Below are 23,331 nucleotides of genomic sequence, written 5' to 3'. Positions count from 1 at the left end.
GTACCTTGCTTCTCTGTGATTTGTGTCTGCCCTCCAGTAGCTCCCAGTGTAATGGGTATAGACATCTTGTTAGCTGTGTACTGGGAAGCAGAAAAACTAGATCCAGATCTCTACAGCCCCATTTATCTACTGCTAACCTTGGAGAAGCAACTTAACAAAGCTCAACCTTTGCTTTGTCAGCTGTGAGATGCAGCCAATCTCATGTAGCTGTTCTGAGGATCAAATGAACTAATGGCTGGGACAGGCTTTACTTCCTGTACCTGCTTACGTACAGGTAATGCATCTATTGCATAATATCAACAGGGACATTCATCTCACACATGACCATCAAGTGTACCAAGCCAGCTCCAAACCCATCACTAATATGTTAAAAGGCAGTGCTGCAATCAGTACACACACTCTGACCTAATTTGTTCATTTTCTGTTTGAACTGCTGCCATACTCTGATTTTAATCCTACAGATAATCATAGAGGGTAGGACATGTTGACACTCCTGTTTTTTGAGAAGAGGAAACTGAGGTTCAAAAAAGGTTTTTATGAGTTAGCCAAGGTCTTGGGCAGAGTTGAAATGCAAACCCAGGGTCTGTGACTCCAGACCCCTTGCTGTTAACTTGTGTTCTATCAGTCCATGGAGACCAGTAGAAAATAAGTGAATCCTGGAATAGGACACAAGTGACCCAGGATCAGATATCATTTTCTACTGTTCTCTGCCTTGGTACATGCTATTTCCCTGAATCAAATGTCCAGACATTTCTCTTCACCTGCAAGTCTCCTACTGCTCTCTAGCTCTCAGCCCCAAGTTCTTCCAAGTAGGATTCCTCCAAGTATTACCTCTTCCTTGAAGTCTCCCCACAAGCCCTCCATCCTAGGAAGGTTCAGTGATCCTCCCCCGCATGCAGCCGTTGTGCCACATGCAGAGAGCTTTGGCTGGGTATTCATCACACAACATGGTGGTTGTAGTCTTGCTGGACTGAAAACAAATGGCCTGGGAGGGCAGGTCCTCTGCTTTGGCCCTTCCTCGCCAGAGCTCTACTGCCCCGTATCATCTGCTCCCGGACATCTACCCTCAAAGTTTTTATGGTCAAAGACAAAATCATCACCGACCCACCAACGTATTTCCAGTCATGTGTCCCCATCTTAGTGAGAGGTACTACCTCTCATTCCATCAGCCTAACTAGTGGGATTCCGTCACCCCCGTACTTTTGAACTTGAATCTTTACATTCTCTTGGTCGCATCCTCTCCCCTCGCCGTCTCCACTGCCTCTTCCCTGGTGCAAAAGCCTCTATAGCTTTGTTCTGTGAATCTCTTCGCCAGCCTCCCTGACTCTGGCCCCACCTCTCCGACCCATCTTCCACACTGTAGCCAAAGTGATGTTTGAAAAATGAAACTTGTACTCCCAAACCTGCATTCTAAAATCCTTCAATGGCTTTTCCTTCCCTATAACAGCGGTTCGTAGGGTGGAAATAAGGCAAGAAGCACATACTTAAGTCATCTGGAGAGCCTTGTCAAGCTACGCTGGCCCCTTGCTCACAGTGATTCTGGCAGATTTCCTGAAGTCTCACCCCACACTTATACCTTTGCTTGTGAAGTTTCCTCCTCTTTCAATGCCAGTGTTCCTCATTTCCATGTGACCAGATACTACCCATGTTTAAGGTCTAATTTAAAAGACACCTTCTCCAGTAATCCCTTCTGACCTTCAGTGTAGACACAATCTCTTCACCGTCTGGATCCCCTCCATGAGGATCCATGTTAATGTTCTGTCTTATGTTTGTTATTTGTGTTCACATCTTATCTTCTCCACTGGACCATCAACTGTCTGTTCTGATTCATCCTCATCGCAAATGTGCCTCGCAGATACTTGGGATTCCCTAAAAATGTGTTGAATCCCAGTAAAATTAGAACAGATGGGGCCCAGGATTGCACTGCGTCTCTTGGGCAAGAAAGCTTCCCTCAGAACGCAGATCCAAATATCAATGTTAAGCATCAGGGGTGAGCCCAGCCCTGAGGGGTGTGGAGGAGGGTCAGGCTGGAAGGGCAGTATGTGAAAGATGTCCCATGGTCTGAGACTCAGAGAACACACTCTCTCTCCAGGAAAAAAAATAATGAGGCAGTAGGAAAAGCTAACTACTGGGTAAGCTAAAGAGGCAGGGCAGCTATTAGATTGTGCTACAGGTCACAGAACTGACACATGTAGAACTTAAAGAAATCGCCCCAGATCACGTGGCTAGTAAGTGGAGGAAGAGCTGGGTCTGAAACCTGGCCAATCCGATAAGAGTCTCCGCTCTTAACACCATCTCACCTGGATGAAACGTGAAACAGGATTTGCTGATAGGCTGAATTGTGTGGCATAATTCTGAATGGTCCGTTGAGGTAGGAAAGCAGCCCCAAATACATGTATTGACATTATCTTGTTTTGTCCACCCCATTCTAAACTGCTCCTTACTCCACACCCTGAAAAGTGAATCCTTCTGTTTGCACTCACTAGGGGGCCCTTCCAGGCTAGAACCTTGGCAGTCCTCCTCAAAATGCTCCCAGTTAATCACCTGTCGATTTTGTGCTCTAACCACCTCTCACATCACCTCTTCTCCTTCCTCAGAGCCATTGCAGGATCGGCCCCCAACATCTCTTGCTTTGACCCTTGCGGCAGCTTTCATGACCCCAGTCCCCCTCCCCTCCCGCCTTTTGCTCACACTCCTGCCAGAATCATCCATCTAGAAAAACATTTGACCACTTGGCTCTCTGAGTTCTCCCTGTGACCTGAGTTCTCCCTGTGAGAGTAAGCTCCTCAAACTCTTTGGGAACTAGACCCTGCCAGCATCTTGACATTCCCACCTTGATAACCCCCCAGCCATTCCGTAAACACATATCCATCAGCCTGGAAATACCCTCCCTCCTACTCCATCTGGGTGTTCCTGGACATTACAACTCCGGCACCATAGACTCTAAACCAAATGACCTCTCCCCCATCCCCACCCCTTACCCTCAAATATGGTCCCACAGCTCCCTGAGCTGCCACCTCATACCATTTGTCACTCCAGAAGATAATAACATAGTAGTTATTAATGCAGGCTCTTAAAGTTAGACTTCTTGGATTCTAATCCTTGCCGTGCTGCTTACCAACTATATAAACTTGGGCAAGTTACTTAACTTCTCTGAGCTTCACTTTCCTCACCTGTAAAACATAGATAATAATGCTTCTAGTGAGGATTAAATACAGTAGTCCACATAATGTACTGAGAACAGCACCTGACACATAAGTGACCTCCTACTATCTAAATGGTAGCTATTATTATCATCTATTTTATAAGTTTTTTGTTTGGTTCTCCCATGAGACATATTGGCTGGATCACGATGGCATTTCTCTTTCAATCTCTGGTAGTTGGCAGAGACAGTCATATAATAGGTCCTTAAAAAGTTTTGGCTGTGATGGAAAGATGGATGAGTGGATGACAGATTGATTGTTGGATGAATGAGTAGATTAGCACATGGATGATTTGATGAGTGTGCGGGGTTATGGGCTAGACAGATAAGTAGATGTATAGATTGTTAGGTGGATGGAGGGATGGATGGATGGAAGAGTGCATGGGTGGGTTTACGAACTAGATGGACAGCGAGATGGTCAAATGGATGGTTAAATAGACAACTTAGTCTTGTTTAAGTAGTATGAAACAAAGGGAAGCTATACCTCAAGTCACTCTTGTCTGCCAGCTGAAAAGATTCCACAGTATGTGATTTATTAAGTTTGGGTTTTTCTCTTTTTTTCCCTAAGCACAGCTGTCTTCCCGCTCAGGATCTTTGGTCTCAGGCAATCTGTTACTTGCAATATCACTGTATCCTTGTAAATTTAGACCTTCAGTAAATCTTCAAGCCTGAGAGAAAGGACACATGTATATACTCTGTTTTGATCACAGAGTAAAAAACTGCAATCCTTTCCCTGGAAGACTTTTCAGTTTAATTTGGAAAGCATATTCAATTAATAGAAGCTTGTCAGGTGCCATCATTCAGGAGTTGCCTTGAAGCTGAGTCAGGGATAGCACTGGCTTTTGGTGACATCCAGGATAACTCAGCTACTTGGCAGAGGTGAGTTGAAGGTTAAGGAAGCATGTTGGAATGAGGAGGTGGCCCAGGCAGAGGTGAATCCTGAAGATTGAGAGCAGAAAACCAGAGGGCCCAGAATGTCGAGACCCAAGAGTGTAGCCTGGGGCTGCTGACTGTGAGAAAATCCTGGCTCAGGATGGAGGCCTTTGCCATTGGTCCCCAAATACACAAAATATTAGACCTAGTGAGGGGTGACCTCTTAGAGCCTCAGATTCCTCAACAAAAATGAGAAGACTAGTACCTGCTCCATAGGGCCAGGGGGAGGATTAAAAGAGATAAGGCTTGTGGCATCTCAGTGCCTGACCCACTGTGTTGCCCAACATATATCTATATTCTTTCTTCCTTGAAGCCAGCACAGGCTAGTGGTCTAGCACATGAGCTTTAGAGGCATGTTGCTACCACATCCAGTTACTAACTGTGTGATCTTAGGCAAGTTACTTAACCTTCTTTGCCTCAGTTTCCTCATCTGTGAAGTGGGGATGATGATAATACCTATCTCTCAGGATGGTTGTGAGGAATACACAAGTTAATGTATGGTAAGAGCCTACAACAGTATGTGGCACATAGTAAGTGCTACATAAGTATTCTTATTTTATTACTAATTTTTTAAAATTTTATTACTATTTTTAATATTCCTAAGTAGGTGAACACTTTGTTCCTGGTCACCAGAGCGAGAAGCAGCAAACCTTTTATCCGTGGGTAAGGGGGGAACATAAACTCCCCTTTGTTGTTTTTGTTTTTGTTTTGTTTTGTTTTGTTTGCGGTACGCAGGCCTCTCACTGTTGTGGCCTCTCCCGTTGCGGAGCACAGGCTCCGGACGCGCAGGCTCAGCGGCCGTGGCTCACGGGCCCAGCCGCTCCGCGGCATGTGGGATCTTCCCGGACCGGGGCACGAACCCGCGTCCCCTGCATCGGCAGGCGGACTCTCAACCACTGCGCCACCAGGGAAGCCCGAACTCCCCTTTGTTGAAGCCTAGTATATTTCAGGTGTTTAATCTATTCTAATATTAAATTAGATTAATGTATTTTACTTAAAATACTTTGTGTATTACATACCGTATATAATTGGAAAGTAATTTAGATTAATATAATGTTAATGCCCACCATGACTCTTGGGAATAGATCATTATTGCCCCCAACGTTGAGATGGAGAAACTGAGGCTCAGAGATACAGCGACTTGCTCGAGGCCATGCAGTCAGCAAGTGGTGGTTCTGGGATGCTAAGACTTATCATATTTCCACTCCTCAAAGCTGTTTAAGCTGGCAGCTATCCATGCCATTCACCTTGGTACACGGATCAGGAAACAGAGATCCAGGCAGAGGCATTGACGTGCCCAGGATGTCACAGAGAGCAAGTGAAAGAGCTGAGGCCAGAACACTGGCCTCTCCATTCTCTGTCCAGTGTTCTTGACAATATGGAAAACAGAGATGTCTGTGAGTCATCAGATGGATCCTGAGCTTTCTGCCCCCGAGGAATCGCACTCCCAGGCTCTGGACCACAGAGCCAGAAGTGAAGAAGGGGAATGGTCACCCTGCAGTGCCAACCTGCTATGGTTGGTGGAGGGGCTTGGATGACTTATATGGGCTGTTCCAGATCCCACCCATCACTTAGAAGTTCTTCACCCCTTTCATCATCTGGGGCCACTGTTCATTTGGCCAAAGATACTGCACAGTTTTATAAGTAACCAGATCTTGCTGCACGATGGTTCATTTTCCCCAGCTCAGCCTCCCAAGGAGGTACGGGGCTTCCCTTCTGCCATGGTGTCTTAGCTCTCAGATGTCACTTTCCTTCTGGATCTATGGAATTTGTCTCTCCTGATAACTGAAAGAAAGCCTAGAGATGGCCCTGCCTTGGGGACTTTGGCCAGTTCCTACTTAAGAGGGGGAAATTTGGAGCTCTGAGGACATGTTCCCACCCTGTGGATATAAAGACCTCATCTTCCTGTTGTAACCAAACTGGATAACAGTTGCAATTAACCAGATAACTCAAGAAGGAAGCAAATTATTCTTGCCTACTCAGATGGATATTTGGGGACCTGAATTATTCAGCAATTTTTCTCAATCCACAAATGTATCAGTTATTGTCAGTGGAGCTAGGTCTGTAAAATAAAAATGTTCCTATTTATTTTTCTACAAAATACGAAGTTATAACAAAGGGAATATCACGGACTTATTTGTTTTTCTTTTATTGTTCAGAAGCCAAGAGCTAGAAGAGATATATTGCAGGCAGTGATTTTTCAACCATCCTTTTGGAGAGTGGAATTCTTAGTCATGTGAAGTCTTAAATGAGATGCCAATTTATGACACAGATTAAAATGGAGAAGCTCCGAATGTGGTGGGTGGCAGAGAAGCAGCAGCCCTACCTCAGTACCCCCCTCCCCATTGCAGTGATGCTGCTCTGCAGAATCCTGGGAGCACGGTTTGAATATTAGTGATTTAGTTCAACTCACCTAAGGATCATCTAAGAAAATGCAGGCACCGAGAGTTTATTCAAGTTGTAGTCTGCTCGTACTGAAGTTTGGAATTCCTTTCTTTTAGTGCAGTGGTTTTTCATGATGAAGTTTGAACTCAGGTTGAACATTCAGGTTTTCTCCTGATAATGTAACAAACTGCTTCCCAAAATTTAGTGACTTAAAAATAAGCCATGAAAGTTAGTGATTCGTTTTTCTCATGAATCCGTACTTTGGCCAGGGTTTGAAGGGAATGACTTATTTCTGGTCAGTGATATCAAGGGTCTCAGTTGGCGTAATCCAGTTGGCTGGGGCGGGAACAGCCCAAGGTTGGCTGGATGTCTCTTTCTGTTCATACAGGCTTAGGGCCTCTCTGTGTGGTTTCTTCACATGGTCCCTTCAGACCACAGCAAGCTCAGGATACTTTGACTTCTTACATGGAGGCTCAGGGTTCCGAGTGAGAGTTCCAAAGACCCAGAAGGAGCTGCAAGGCTTCTCTACCTGTCCTATCCTAGAAAGTCCCAGAATGTAACTCCACCCTCATTCTGTTGGTCACCCAGGGCCAGCCCTGATTCTGTGTGGGCAAGCACTAACATGGGCATGAGTGCTGGGAAGTGTGGATCATTGGGGAGCCATCTTGGATGCTGACTACACAATTTCCTTTCTTTCGGTGTGACGTTACTAAATAGATTCTGATGTGACTTGACCTAAACCAGAGAAGATAAGAGTCATTGTGGTTTTCCTTAGATCTTAGGAGCACTGTCATGTGGAAGAGTGGTAAACTAGTTCTAGAATATTCCACAGAAATCTGGCCCAAGACCAAAAAGGTATAATTATAAGGAAGCTAGTTTTACTTAACCGTAAGAAAGAATTTTCAAATGACTAAAACAACCAAATGCGGTGTGGCTTCCTCTGCGTGAGTAGTGAGTTTCTCCATCATAGGAGAGGTCTTTCTTCTACCGCTGAAAGTATCTGATTCTCGGGGACGATGACTAGTTGAGAAACTTGCCTCTCCTTGAGCTTAGGGATGCTGAAATACTTTGTGCATTTCTTAAGAACCAAGATTTCCTATAAATCTAATTCTTGTTTGTTTGTCTTTTCTTTTCCCCCCTTTTTTGGACATTTCCATCATCTGACTGCCCATCAATATATAGAAGAAATGCTTATTCCTACTCCTATTACTTGTAAGTATCGATGCGGGGTGACGTTGCTTTGTGCCCTGTAAGGCAACCTGTAGCATGCATTTCCTGCACCAACCGTCTGTTGGCTTCTCATACTCACTTCTGTCTAAGCCATCTGTAGCCTCAAAGTTTTTATTTTGCCTAGATGTTTTCCATTTGAAAATGCACTGTCCATGTTGAAAATGTTCATGTCTGTTATGTTTCTGCCATCTTGGATCTTTTCCCCTGTTTTTGAAGATGTGAAGGGCTGTTTCTCCTTTGTCAGTGTAATTCTCTAGTTAGAAATCCTCAGATTCCAGCAAGAGGAAAACCTAATCCTCCTGCAGGATTTGCACACATAAAACAAAATCACTGATCTCGGCAACTTCAAAGCCCATTTGTGCCTACTTGGGGAACGTGTAGCCCTAGGGGCTCAAAGATGAGAAGGAAATTCATTGGCTGTTCCCACTATTTCAGGAAGTCTACAGGGAATCGTGGCTTTATCTAGAATCAGCTTCACAGGTGACAGAAATATACGTGGTCTTTGGGACTGGAATTATCTCAGTCTGATGTTTATCATTAGTTATGTCATGCTATCAGTGCATTTTGTTGGTAGTTATAGATGGCTGATTGCCCAACAATTCTTTCTAAATAAAGATGATGATTTTTCTCATTACAAAACCAGACGTTTTCACAACATGAGGGTAACGGAGAAAAGCTCCATAAATAGATCCTTGGTAATGAAGAGTTAGAAAACCACTGAATTAGTTTCACATTTCTAATAGGCATTTTCCATATTTGAAAACTGAGGTCCAGAGAAGTGTGTGAAATCACGCTCCAGTTAGCAAAAGAGCGGGATTAAAACTCAGAATGCCTCACTCCTTGTAAAGTCCATTATCCATCATTCCATGCCTTCCTCCACCACTGGCAAACCCAGCCTTGTGAGAGAGACCGTATCTGTTAGTGATCATCTGCTGAAGCCTTCACAGATGAGGATGGAGCCGGCAAAAGCCTCCCCATCCCTCTGCTCAGTGTTTGGGTCCCTGGTCAATAGGTCCACGCAGTGAGCAGATGAGATTCTGGTATCACCACCCTCATGTTATATAGGAACCAGTGAACCCCGGCCAGCGACACTGAAAATGCCAGAAACCTTGCTTCGTTCGTTCATTCGTTCATTTGACAGATAGGCATTGAACATGCACATTATGTTCCAGACACTGTGGATGGAGAGATGGCCAGGACTTTGAGCCTCACCCTCACAGTACACAGGCCTATCAGAGAGACTAGCCTAACATCAAGTATCGATACTTGAAATCTCGGCGGAGATGTACCAACGTGTACCATGGAATAGGGGCACTTAGTCGGGTGACCGTCTTTTTAGTGGAACAGGGGATAGTTATCAGTGCTTTTGGAGATGGATTTATCCAGTACTGAAGAAATAAGAATTCTGAGCAGGGAAAGACAGCATATGCAAAAGGCAGAGAGGTGTGAGACAGTGTGGGCTGCTGTTGCTGTGGTGGAAAGAGTCATGCAGCTCTGGGTTCAAGTCACATCTCTGTCACTCACCAGTTACGTGGCCTTGAGCAAGATTTCTGAACTTCTTCAGCCTCATTCCTCTCAACCCTAAAATAGGGGTGAAAGTGCCTAACTCGTAGGGAATGAGGGATTTTGTGAGGTGCCTTGCAAAAAATTGGCACTCATGAAATGTTAGTTTCTGTCTTTCCCCTTTCAGAAACCATAAGGAGTCAGGGCAGTAGTGGTGGCCCCTGGGGGCTCTTCTGGTCTTCTAGAGGTCCTCATGGCATCAATGTTCCACAGTAGGTGTGGGCATGCAGTGCCTTCTGGGCAACTCACCCCCTCAGTCCGTTAGCCAGTGTACATAGCACTGTCTGGATGCCCACTTTGTACCATTCTCTGTGCTGGACCCTGTGGTGAAATCAAAGATGAACGGCGTGGAGATATAGATATGCAAGTCCTTATAGTTCAAGTTGCAGTGATAAACAAGGGTCTTCCAATGGGTGCAGACTTGGAGCTCTAAGTGACAGATCCTAGGTTGTGACACTCAGGCCAGCTCAGGAGCTGGCCATGGTTAAAGGTTCAGAGGGAGAGAAGAACTGGCGAAGCAGACAGCACGGTAGGAGGAGCACCATTGAAACCAAGCGAAGCCCGTTGCAGAAGGAGGACTTGACAGTAGCAGATGCTGCGGAGAGAAGGAAGTGGAGGGCTTGGGCGCGGCCCTTGACCATCAGAAGTCACTGGTGCAGGTCATGGGGTAGCCTTGAGGGAGGAAGCCAGCCTGCCTAGGGCCCATGAGGTGGATAACCTCTTCTTAACCACTAGGCCCTAAAACAGAGGAGAAGGTGAGACTGGCCACTTGAAGGGCCAGAAAGTCCGGGGCACGTGTATACCTAGAGGAGCCTGTGCAGAAGGGAGAGCTACAGATGCTGGAGGTGGGGTGCCTCGAGAAGGGAAGGCCTGGAGGCAGAGTGTTTGGGGACAGGGAGCTGAGGAGGGGGTGTGTGACAGGTCTTGTGAAACCATAGGAGGGAGCGATGCATGTAGATAGAGAAGGGGGAACAGAAAGGAAATGAAGACCCCCACGGTCTGCAGATTCAAAACTCCACTCCGCCACATCTTAGGTAGAGACCCTGAGTGGGTGCTTTAAACCCTTTCTACTCAAAAGTGTGGTCCATAGACCAGCACTGGCATCACACAGGAGCTTGTTAGAACTGCAGCACCTGGTGGCCCAGCTCAGGCCTCCTGAACCTGCATTGTAACAAGATTCCCAGTTCCTTCGTGGGCACATTAAAGTATGAGAAGCACAGACTTAACCCAGTCTCAGTTGTTTCATCTGTAAAATAGGGAAAATAATACCATCCTCGCAGGGGTTAAGGCATCACCTCGTCCCTCTAAAAGCCTCAAAATCTTCCATGAAAGAGAAAGCCTCCAACACACTTTGGCTGAACAGTCTTTTCCATGAAATCCATATTTATTCATTCAACAAGTATTTGTGGGGTTCCCACTTATGTGCCAGGCACTGGTCAAGATTCTGGGCTATAAGAGTTAGCTCAACAAACAAAAATCCCTGCCCACATGAACATTTTTAGTGGGGGAGATAGAAAATAAACGACATACATAAGAAAAGTAGTATAGGTATTATGTAATGGCCGAGAGAGATAAGGAGAAGAAATAGATAAACCAGGGAAGGAGGTGGGGGAGGAACAGAGGAATTTTTTTTTTTCAAAACCAAGAGGCCCTCAGTGGCTCTCCCCCATTGAAAGGTCCCATACACGAGACCAAGGGTCCACAAACATTTTCTGTAAGGAGCCAGTAGTACATATTTTTGGCTTTATGGGTTCTCTGTTGCATCTACTCAGCTCTGATGTTGTAACATAAAAATAGCCATAGACAATATGTAAATGTTTGAGCATGGGTGTGTTCCAGTGGAACTTTATTTAAAACAATGAGACAGTGGGCCAGATTTGTCCTGAGGGCCATAGTTTTCCTATCCCTGCCCTAGACGTTTGAGATAGGGAGAGGATGGGGTTCAAGATTCATCCTGCTTTATGAGCTCCTACAATGTGCTGCACCATGCGTTAGGCACTGCAGACACAAAGGTGAATGCAGGGCAGCTGAACCAGCCTAGAAGGAGGCAGACGTTGAAAACAATTACTAGCTGGTAGCTATGATGTACAGGGTTTATCTAATGCTCACAGCAAGCCCTGCGAGAGACATGCTATCGTGTTGAGTCTCTTTAGACGTTGAGACTGAGATTTGAGGACTTGTGTACATCCCACAGCCAGGAGGTGGCAGAGCTAGGGTTTGAATCCAGGACCACATACCCTCAAGCCCCGCCCATCCTTCTCACTAGACCTTCAGCGCTCCTGCCTGGACCATGTGCTTGGAGAGCCCTTAGCCAGGCTGTGGGAGAGCCAGGATTTGAGTGCAAGTGTGTCTGCCTCTGCAGCCTCAGTTCTGTGCAGGGACATCCGTGCCTTGCTTGGGACAAGAAGTGGTAGCTATTCCTGGCTGGCAAGGAGGCCCTTGAGGCAATCCTGTCTTTGCTGTCCTGGGGACTTGCCATGTGGTCAGAGCTGAGAGCACAGGGCAGCCAGATCGGTGGTAGCCAAGGGGATAGAGTAAGGGGTGGCCAAAAGAATGCTAATGACATGGATAAGTAGAGCTATAGGTAGAAGGCACTTTGGGACCCAGGGACAGAGGAGTCTAGAATGGGGTCCTTCACGGTCCAGTACACATTTTAAAAATTAAAATAATGTGGGTTTTGGTGTCAGACTTAGATCACAATTCTAGGCCTGCCTCTTCTTCCAGACTGTTCAGACCTTGAGCAGTCATGGACCCACTCTGAGCCTCAGTTTCTTCATCTGCAAATGGCGATAACAACTGTAACCTCCCAGCATTTTCATGAGGGGTAATGAGCGAGTGTATCTGTAGAGCGGCTGGCACAAAGTAGGTATTTTATAAATAGCAGCTATTATTCCTCACCTCCGGAGCTGACAAAAATGCGTCTCTAGAATTCCTTTTTACCGTTCTGTAGTAAAGCAGCACCCAACAACTTCAGTGTCTGCTTTTTGAAAGGACATTAAGAGTTGGTGTATGTTCATAGGTTAATTTACCTCAAGGCAGGTGATGGGCACAGTAATTGTTTAGAACAGAGACATTTTAGTGTACTAGTTCTTGAAAAGGCACTAAGATGTTTACCAACCATTCTGGCAGAGAGAGAGTACTTAACTATTTCACTTCACCTGTGTGAGTGTCGCAGAGGCGGGTTCCTCCTGGGCTGGTCCCCGTGTGCAAACACTCCAGAACACTTGGGCTTTTCACGTCCATCCTATCTCTCTCCATTCCAGCATATTTAAATCCTACACCTCTTCTTCAAGGTCCGTGTCAAACATTAGCTCCCACTGAAAGACTTCTCTGATTCTTTCCACCTGCAGGAATGTCCCTTTCTCCAATTCTCACCACAGTCACTTTGTTACCATGGGCAGGAGCAAGTGTGTCTTAAGGATGTTTCTTTTTCATTGCAGTGTGCCCTATGGTGCCCTAGCACGCACAGTGAACCCCATCAGTGAACCCCAACAGTGGAGTGAGTGAAAGAACAAGATGAAATTAAAAGACGTAACAGCTAAAGTCAACAGATGATCTGTTGTTTAAAAAAAAAAAAAAAAAAAAAACCCTGCACCTTCCTTGCTTCCGTGGCTTTAAGGCAACCTTTGCTCCTGTTCAGCTGCTGTGCCAAAAAAAAGCCACTTCACTTTTTCTAAGTCTCAGTTTCCTAATTTGTAAAGTGGAGATTAAAAATGCATTCCTCACAGAGACCTTGCAAGGATTCAATGAGGCAAAGTTTGGAAAATGCCTAGCACTTAGTAGGTTTTCAACCAAAGTAAGAAACTGCCTTCCTTTCTGAAACGCATACACCTTTTCACATCAGAGGCTGTTGGAAATCAAATATCATTGCCTCAATACATTTAAAGAGGAATTTGAAATGACGATATCAAGAGAGACTCGAAAAGCATTTTATGTAATTTGTCAGTCACTTCAAATAAAAATGAAGAAAAATAAGAATAGGAGGAAGCCATTTAAAGATGATAAGTATCAGTTACCAAAAGCTGACAGCAAATATGTTGACAGGTGAAAATAGAACGCATTACCATAAAGGCAAGTCAAAGACGGCTGCCCTGCTGCTGCTCTTCAGCCAAGGGGAAGACCTTGTGAGAATTCTGATTCCTGGGCCCCACCCCCAGATCGGCTCAGTTCCTTTGAAAGTGTGGCCTGGGAATCTGCCTTTTACACACAACTCCATTTAATATTTTGGATGCTGGCTTTGAGAACAACTCCTCTCCTGATCCTCACATCAGCCTGATAGAACTGTCCCTTTCTCAGTGTCCCACCTTTGTACCTGCAGTGCCCTTTTCCTGGAATGCCTACCCACCATCCATGCCTGGAAAATTCTAGTATCTTTATTTGTTTTTAATTTTAATGTTTTAATGTTTTAATGTTTTTAATTTTATTGAAGTATAGTTGATTTACAATGTTGTGTTGATTTCTTCTGTACAGCAAATGTCTCAGTTGTACACACACACACACACACACACACACACATATATTCTTTTCCATTATAGTTTGTCACAGGATACTGAATATAGTTTCCTGTGCTATACAGTAGGACCTTGTTGTTTATCCATCCTATATTAATAGTTTGCCTCTGTGAATCCCAAACTCCCAGTCTATTGCTCCCCAGCCCCTCTCCCCCTTGGCAGCCGCAAGGCTGTTCTCTGTCTGTGAGTCTGTTTCTGTTTCATAAATAAGTTCATTTGTGTCATATTTTAGATTCCACATATAAGCGATATCATGTGGTATTTGTCTTTCTCTGTCTGACTTTCGCTTAGTATGATAATCTCTAGGTCTATCCATGTTGCTGCAAATGGCATTATTTCATTCTTTTTGATGGCTGAGTAATATTCTATTGTATATATGTACCATATCTTCTTTATCCATTCATCTGTCGATGGACATTTAGGTTGTTTCCATGTCTTGGCTATTGTGAATAGTGCTGCTGTGAACATAGGGGTGCATGTATCTTTTCAAATTATAGTTTGTCTAGGTATGTGCCCAGGAGTGGGATTGCTGGATCATGTGGTAATTCTATTTTTAGTTTTTTGAGGAACCTCCGTACTGTTTTCCATAATGGCTTTACTAGTATCTTTATTGTTTTTAATTTTTTTATTTTTTTAACATCTTTATTGGAGTATAATTACTTTACAATGGTGTGTTAGTTTCTGCTGTATAACAAAGTGAATCAGCTATACGTAGACATATATCCCCATATCTCCTCCCTCTTGCATCTCTCTCCCACCCTCCCTATCCCACCCCTCTAGGTGGTCACAAAGCACCGAGCTGATCTCCCTGTGCTATGCGGCTGCTTCCCACTAGCCATCTGTTTTACGTTTGGTAGTGTATATACGTCCATGCCACTCTCTCACTTCACCCCAGCTTACCCTTCCCCCTCCCCATGTCCTCAAGTCCATTCTCTACATCTGTGTCTTTATTCCTATCCTGCCCCTAGGTTCTTCAGAACCATATTTTTTTGGCTGCTTTGGGTCTTTGTTGCCGTGCACGGGCTTTCTCTAGTTGCAGCAAGTGGGGCTACTCTTTGTTGCCGTGTGCAGGTTCTCATTGCGGTGACTTCTCTTGTTGTGGAGCATGGGCTTCAGTAGTTGCGGCACGTGGGTTCTAGAGCGCAGGCTTAGTAGTTGTGGCGCACGGGCTTAGTTGCTCCGCAGCATGTGGGATCTTCCTGGACCAGGGATGGAACCTGTGTCCCCTGCGTTGGCAGGCGGATTCTTAACCACTGTGCCACCAGGGAAGTCCTGAAAGGTGTGTGATTCTAAATGCTTCTATTCTGTAAATACATCTGAGCTTTATAAAGAAGTTAAAAGAGTGGGGGAATTCTCTGCTGACAGAGAGGCATGACCTAGTGAAATAGGGTTGGAAAGAGAAGTTGCTATGGACAGTGTTGTGATGTGCTACTCAGATCCCCCTTCAAGAATGGACTTACCCGGCCCCACCCCAGTTGCTAGAACTGCAGCTGGCAGACAACTCTTGGATAAGAGCCTCCTTTGGGACTCCTTGATCTTCAGAGCTGCCTAAGGTCCCAGGGTCATCCAATAGCTGGTCAATAGCTGACTTTTACAGGGGTGTAAAAATCAGTCCAGTGTCAGAGCTTCCCATGGGGCTGGCTTAAACCATCACTGCAGCTACATCTCCATTCAGCTTCCCCTTCTGCCCACTTTTCCTCCTTTCCTTCCTTTCCCTCCCTTTCTCTCCCTTTCCCCTCCCCTCCTCTTCCCTTCTCTCCCCTAACCTCCCCTCCCTTCCCTTTCCTGCCCTTCCCTTCCACAGATGTTGTCTCCAGAAGCTCCTCCTAACATATCCCCTACCTGTCAGTCTCTGTCTCAGAGTCAAATTTCCAGGAACCCAACCTGTGACACCCCCATTCAATTTGGCCACTGGAGACAAGTTAATCTGAGTATGTATATGCCCCCTGCCTGCCCTTGAACATACATACTTCATTGCCTACGGACACTTTGTGTACAAACTAACTGGGTCACCACTTTGTTAACCACTGATGATAAGTAAACTCTAAAACGTCCTTCCTTAGGCAGTCATTCATAGGCATTTGCTTCTCACCTGTGCCTTTGCTGGGCAGGAGGGCTGTGAGCATCTAAACACATAGCTCCTGCCTGGGGGAGCTCACGGTGCATCCCAGAAGAGTGTAGTAAGAACCTGTTGCTGAACCAGCCAGAGGAGAGAGCTAAGGTCAGAAGTGCCCAGCCACAGTGCCCCCTTAAAAATGTGTCACCAGCGCAGGAACGGATTTAGTTCTGAAAGCACTTGCCTTCGGCAGACGTCCCCAAACAGAATGACTCTTGCAGCTAGCGCTTTAGCGAAGATGGGATGCTGAGATGCACAAAGTGGAAAATGCCTTTCTAAGTGTTTTGGCAGAGTGCTTTTCATGGGAGGAAGTGCTTTAGTTATAGATTTGCAATGTTGATGATGATGATAATGATTACATCTTGTTTGTATATACAGCTTTATCTCTTCCAAAGTGCTTTCCCACTTATTACCTAGTTGTCTGGTTGGGCTTGGAGGTACTTAGCAAGACAGCAGACAGGTTTCTGTGCCGTGTAGGAAAGAGCCCTGGGCATTCTGGCTCCACAGTTTCAGTTAAGTTACTTAACTCTGTCTCAACCTCAGTTTCTCATCTGTAAAGTGGGGGTAATAACGCCTGCATTTCAGAACAGCCGTGATGTTTAAATGACATATTCTTTCATTCATGAGCACCTATTGAGCAATTCCTTTGTGCTGAGCACTGAGCTAGGTGTTAAGTATTTAAAAAGAAATACCTTTCTCTCAAAGAGCTTAAAAGGTGACTTGGACATGTTAACAAACAGTTATAAAATAATGTTGTAAATACATGAAAGAGGAGCAGTGAAGACGTGACAAAGAAAAGAAAGTCACTGATTCAGCTTAGAGGAAAGATACCATGGGCTAAAGGGCCAGAAAGGTTGCCTGGTGTAGGGCAGAGGCAAGATGTTTTACTGAAGAAATAACACATTCACCCACTTTTCTCCTTGGCCTCATTATCTTGAAATACACACACGCACACACACACACACACACACACACACACACACACACACACACACACACAATTTTATAACTAGGTAGGTGACATGCTAGGAAAAAACTTGGAAAGTAAAAACAAAAAGAGGAAGAAAGGACTGGAGTAGGAATGGGAAGGTTTGAATCCCAGTTCCACTGCTTAGCAGCTGTGAGTCCTAAGCACTCCAAGCCTCAGTTTCCCCTCTGTAAAATGGGAATGATAGTGCTCAATTCATGGAATTATCTTAAGAAATTAAAACATGTAATGTACATGCCATTTTGTTTTCATTTCACTTGCATTTCATTAGATTGTCATCTATCAAATGGTAGAGCTAAGCTAGAACGTAGCAGTGGTTGGGTGTGTCGGGGATGGGGGAAGATAGAGTTTTTTAACTTCCAAACGTAAGTTAATGAGAGAAGAATTTGCCAAATAGAATGAAGTAGGGCAGTTGTAGATGGTGGTTCTTAAACTTACAAAAATTCTCCTCTGAGCAATTGGATAGGACACCCCTCCTCCTGGTTTCCATCCCTGCTGATTTCAGTGAGGGATCAGAGTCAGCTAATGATTCTGGCAAAAAAACCCACACGGGTTGGCAGTGTCATTTTAACACAAGAAGATTTTATAGGCCAGTGAGAAGAGAAAAGGCTGGAGTTGAAACTAGAAGGGCTGTCACGATATTTCTAAAAATTAGGGGCTGGGGGACAGGCTTGTCCTTTATGGTGTGGCTGCCAAAACCTGCCTTAAAAAGAGGCATATGGTTCTCCAAATGGGGAAGAGGCTACTCTACTCTGGACAGTCTCCTCAGGAATGTTGCCTCCTTCCTGGGAACAGAGCTCAGAGGAACTGGAGTATATTTAAGGAGAGCAGTCGAAGAGGGAGGGGAGCACAGGCCAGAACCTTTAAAGAAAGATTAGAGAACTGATTTCACTGGTCTCAAGTGGTACCTAGACATTTTAAAGTTCCCCAGATCATTCTAATATGAAACTATTGTCGAGAACCACTCGTATGGGAGAGTTTGAGAATCCAGAGTCCTGGAAGATAGGCATTTGGAAGATTAGCATCAGGGCTTGGTCTGGCCACCTAACCCAGAACCTCAGATGAGAGTTTGACCCCCCGGGATCGTCAAGATAGACACACCTCTGGTTAAAATGTTGGCACCTGAGTGTGGAGGGCAGGGTCTGTAGAGGACAACGCGCTATTTGATGGCACCGTTTCCTCCCTATAGATACCGAGGTAGACAGTCCTTATGCTGTTCATAAGTATGTAGAAGCCATCTAATAAATGGCGAAAATGCCCCAGGCACACTTAAAAATAGCATTTAATTTCTCATAACAGTTGCTCCTCATGCTGGTGTATGGTGGAGTAAAGACCCCTCAGACACAATCAATCCCTGAGAAATATTGGTTCATTAGCCTTCTCTTCATTAATGAAGCCTCAAGAAGCTCGATAATTCTTAGGAAATCTTCTTATCAGAATTAAAGAACATTGGATGAGCTTCTTTCTGGGGCAGTTTTTTTGTTTGTTTAAATTTTTATTGAAATATAGTTGATTTACAATGTTCTGTTAGTTTCAGGTGTACAGAAAAGTGATTCAGTCATACATATGTATAAATACATATATTCTTTTTCTACATTCTCTTCCATTGTAGCTTATTACAAGACATTGAGTAGAGTTCCATGTGCTATACGGTAGGTCCTAGTTGGTTACCTATTTCATATATAGTAGTGTATATATTTTAATCCCAAACTCCTAATTTATCCCATCCCCTCCCCTTTGGTAACTACAAGTTTGTTTTCTATGTCTGTGAGTCTATTTCTGTTTTGTAAATAAGTTCATTTCTGGAGCAGTTTTTCCTTGCAGTGCCTTTGAACCGCTATGCAGAACATTCTAAGTGGGAATTATTGGGCATATTACAGCCACCCACGTTTTTTAAGGGGAAAAAATTGAAAGGTTAGTGTGGCCAATACCCTGTTTTTACTGGGAGGGTTTAATTTTTTTTTAAATTTTTATTGGAGTAGAGTTGCTTTACAATATTGTGTTGGTTCATACTGTACAGCAAAGTGAATCAGCTATATGTGTACATATATCCCCTCTTTTTTGGATTTCCTTCTCATTTAGGTCACCACAGAGCACTGAGTAGATGGGAGGATTTAATTTTTGTAAAGAGTGGAAATATGGCTTTATTAAGGTTATAAACCAAGTTGAAGCCTCAGGATTAAAGAAGGCTTGTTTTGTTTTGGAAAACAGCTTAATGACAGTGCACTTTTCTAGAAATGGAGAAAAGCTAAGACTGCCTATACTTTATTTTACGTTTCTCTTGCTTCCCTGTCATTTATTATTTGGACATCTACTGATGAGAGAGAAAACTTCTGGTGAAAAATCTAACCTCAGATATGGTTGATGTGGGATTTCGTACATTCTTTTGTCTTATCTTTGCTTTACACAGCAAAACTACCGTGAAAATGTGGGATCTAAGGATTTTCCAGGAGATCCATGGCTGATTCAAAGTGTGTACATCTACTAGATTGCTGTGCAGGTGTCTTCCAGCCATCTAGGCTGGGGGCGCTTTGCTCAATACATCATACTTCTGTAATCTAATCTCCCACTCCTTAAGGGTTTTAAACAGCACTTTGCATTAGCTCTGAATGGTGAGGAAAATAATACTGAAAACCTAGGCCAGCACTGTAGTGAAAGAGCATGGACTACACTTGGATTGGAATCCTGGACCCTACTACTTTCTAACCTAACTTCTCTGAGCCTCTGTTTCTGCATCTTATAAAAGCGGGACAATAATACCAAATTTGGAGGGTTGCTCTGGGGATTTACCAGGATTACATAAGATAATACAATGCATGTACAACATCTGGTTCTGTGTCTGGTACGTTGTAGATGCTCGGTACATTGTAGTTATTATTGCATTTTGTTTTCTATTATTATGTCCACTCATGTTTCTGCAGTTTACAAAGTACTTTCATGTAGATACCTCATGAGATTTTTGAGTCACTCCAGTGAGGAAATGTCATTTTAAGTGTAAGGACATGAAGGCTCACCAAACTGACCAGGGCACAGGCTACCTAAAGAAAGAAATCCATGGAACAGAGAGTTGCCCAGTTACTGGTGCTGTGTTCTCATCATGGGTTGGGAGGTGGCTGTGATGAGAATTCTGAAGGAGGTTACTTTATAAGGCAGCAAAACTGATAAGAATTACACCCTCTCAGACCTGGTGAGATAAAAGATGAATAAGATGCAGAGTCGGTCCCTACCTGAAGGTGTTGTATAACCATTGCTCCAAATTGTAATGGGGGTGGGCGGGGGGCGGGGGGAAACCTGTGCCAACCACTTCATTCCTTTTAATACACTCACTGTATAAAAGGGACAAGAGTCAAACAGGAACAGGATCGTTCATCTTTTTACAATTGTATGACTTTTATATTCTGCACTGGAGAAATAAGGACCAAGATTAAAGAGAGGATGGGGTTAGGGCTGTTTTTGTGACTTTTTTTTTAAAATAGGCCTCTTGAGTCTCACTTTTAATTTTACAGAGCAACCTTTTGTCTCTTAACACGTTTTTATTTAAAATGTCTTATAAATAGGGTTGTGCCATGGAGAGGATTTTATTCAGATTCAGCTATGCCAGACATAGAGAAATAATTTTATTTAAAAATGTACCCAACGATTATGATATTTAATATGACAACAGGTGTCGGGTTTCATTTTCTGAACAGTGAAGGTTTGAAGGCTTTTTTTCCCCTTCTTTCTTTAAAAATAAATGTGCAATAGTATTTTAGAATCAGCTTGTGGATGTCTGCAAGAAATCCTACAGGGTTTTGATTAGGCTTGCATTGAATCTCTAGATCAGTTTGGTGAGATCTGTCATCTTAACAATATTGAGCCATCTGGCCCAGGAACATGGCATGTCTCTTCATCTGTGTGGGTCTACTTTGGTTTCTTTCATCACCCTCTTGTGGGTTTTGGCATGCAGGTCCCATGCATACCTTGGTGGATTCATACCTGAATGTTTCTTCTGTGTGTGCGCTGTTGGAAATGGTACTGTTCTTTTTATTTCATATCCGAATTGCTCGTTGTTAACATATACAAATGAGACTGACTTTTGTGTATAAAAAATAAATGTACATAGAAACAAACCAAAAAAGACACAAAAAGAGAGGTCTCGGGTGGAGAAATAGTAACTTACTTCACAAACACAAGGCTGTTGCATGAAAGATGGAGTAGGCTAACCCAGGCCAGGTACTTAGCAAAGTACCCAACACATGTTCAAAGTATTAGTTCTTGCCTTCTCATGTTCTGTATTGCTCTAAAAGCCAGACTCTGTTAAGAGGAGGTTATGGGACTTACATTTGTGTGGTAGTTAAGATGTTAAGACTTAGTTTTAAGCAGACCTGGGTTTGGGTCTGGCTCTGCCATATACTAGCTATGTAGTCCTGAGCATGTTTCTCCCCTTCTCTGGCCTTCTGTTTCCTACACTGCAATATGAGGATGCTACAAGATAAGACGGTAGCCCGTCTGTGCCAGGGCACACAGTGCCTGGCACCTAGCAAATGCTCAGGGAGCGTTAGCTATTCTCGTTGTTTTAGCTGTTAAGTTTACGAGGAGGAAGATGCTGGAGAAGCATGAAGAAGAACTTTCTAGCGATGCCTGTCCAACAGTAGAACAGGTTGAATGTGACGTAGTGAGCCTCCAATCACCGGAGGATGGAGCACGCCCTGTATAGGATGCCGCAGCGGAAGTCAGGCTTCCCGAGAGTTTTCCCCTGGGTTGAGGGATTACGATAACCGTCATCACCCCCACCTTCGCCCATGGTGGCGTTAGAAGCAAGTGGTGGCCATTCTGGGTCTCCCCAAGAGTCACCTAAGACACTTGACACACAGACACAAAGAGCTTGGGGCAGGAGACAGAAACAGTACCCATGAAAAAAAAACAAATGCAGACCAGACGTACCTTTCCATCAACTGCGGTTTATGACTGCACACTAAATTCAATTGCTTTCTTTAGGAGGCTGGTGTTCAGACCCATCATCTCCAGCCCAGTGCCATCCATCCTGGCTTTCCCCAGGAGTACAGACAGACCAGGCGCCTTCCTAGTGTTCACTAATTAATTTATCTCATGCTTGTGATTTTGCAGGGCTTAAGTCCTGGAGCATTTCTGTCTATTCTCCCCGCAAAGCACCTCACATTGCATAAAGACCATGAATCTCCATCGCAAACGCCGTCTGTCTTGGGCAGCCCACTGGCTGGCTGTCGTCTTGCTGGCCTCTTACAGCCAGAGTAACACATCCATTCATTTATCCTTAATGACATTTTGACATTCCAATCAATTCATCAGATGCTCCTTATGCAAGACTTCTCCCACACGGCCAGGCCAGGGTTCCAGGCCACTCTCGATGCATAATGCATGAGACCAGCGCACTGCTCAGTACCGTCTGGCGGACGGACACATCTGCTATTCGAAAACGGTGTGTTCCTAACAGCCCTGGCTCCCCGAGGGTTCCATACCGCTGCCTTCAGAGCCATTTCCTTCTATGCTTGCAGCTGGCTGAGCTCGGAGGAAACTGTACAGTTCAAGGAGAGATGTTGTAGTTCAGAAACACACAGGCAACAGTGCTATGGGGGGTTGCGAGAGTAAGGGTGTGCCAAAGCCCTGCCTTACTCAAGGATTTAGAGTAGCCTGAATTCCACTAATTCAGGTGGAAGATGGAACTGTGACAAAGCTGACATCTTGAAATTTGCTACTTAAAAATAATGATCGTAAAGACATTCTGATAACAGTAATGAATATCAAAGAAGAAAGGAAAATTATCCTTAATACCTTCAGTCTAACACATCAGCTTAGATATACTTTCTCCTAGTGATAATCACAATGTAGACACAGTTTTAATTTCCAGGTTTTTTTTTTTTTTAACTTAATGTGATCCAGTTAGCACTTTTCTGTGTTGTTATATAGTAATCATTTTTAATGACAGTCCATCATTTTAATAGCTGTATACTATTCCATCCAGGGGACACACCATAATTTACTGAACCGGGCCCCCATAGTTAGACAGTCATGAGGCTGTAACTGATCGTTTGCTGTCCAAGGGAAGAAACAGAGCAGGCTGTGGGAGTGCGCAGGGCTCTGCAGGCTGAGGAATGGGGGCCTCAAATCCCGCCTGGTCCCTTTACCCGTTTTAGGAGTTTAGGATTAACCCTCAGGGCCTCGGATTCCTCATTTATAAAAGAAAAGAAATAATCACCACTCTGTAGTGTTGCTGTGAGGATTACAGAAGGTAATCTTTGAAGGTACCTAATACATGGTGGTATTTACTAACTGGTAAACTATTACGTTCCTATGTATATACCAGTGGTTCCCAATCAGGCACAGGGCAGTTCTGCCCACCCCCCGCCCCTGGGACACTGGGCAGTGTCTGAAGACTTTTTTTTTT

The 23,331-nt window shown here is 44.3% G+C and overlaps 1 protein-coding gene across 1 annotated transcript in view; it reads left to right on the top strand.

The window, feature by feature from the left end:
• The window catches only part of PTPRT (protein tyrosine phosphatase receptor type T), an 804,737-nt gene that overhangs the window by 649,116 nt on the left and 132,290 nt on the right, over window positions 1–23,331 (top strand). The window contains exon 16 of the mRNA XM_007464800.1: window positions 7,703–7,732. Within this exon, the coding sequence (XP_007464862.1) occupies window positions 7,703–7,732 (30 nt within the window). The remainder of the gene's footprint in view (window positions 1–7,702; window positions 7,733–23,331) is intronic.

The sequence above is a fragment of the Lipotes vexillifer genome, unplaced genomic scaffold, assembly GCF_000442215.2.
Source record: "Lipotes vexillifer unplaced genomic scaffold, Lipotes_vexillifer_v1.1 scaffold53, whole genome shotgun sequence".
Taxonomy (NCBI): Eukaryota; Metazoa; Chordata; class Mammalia; order Artiodactyla; family Lipotidae; genus Lipotes; species Lipotes vexillifer.
Note: the sequence above shows the minus strand (reverse complement) of the source record. Positions and strands in the feature narration are given on the sequence as shown.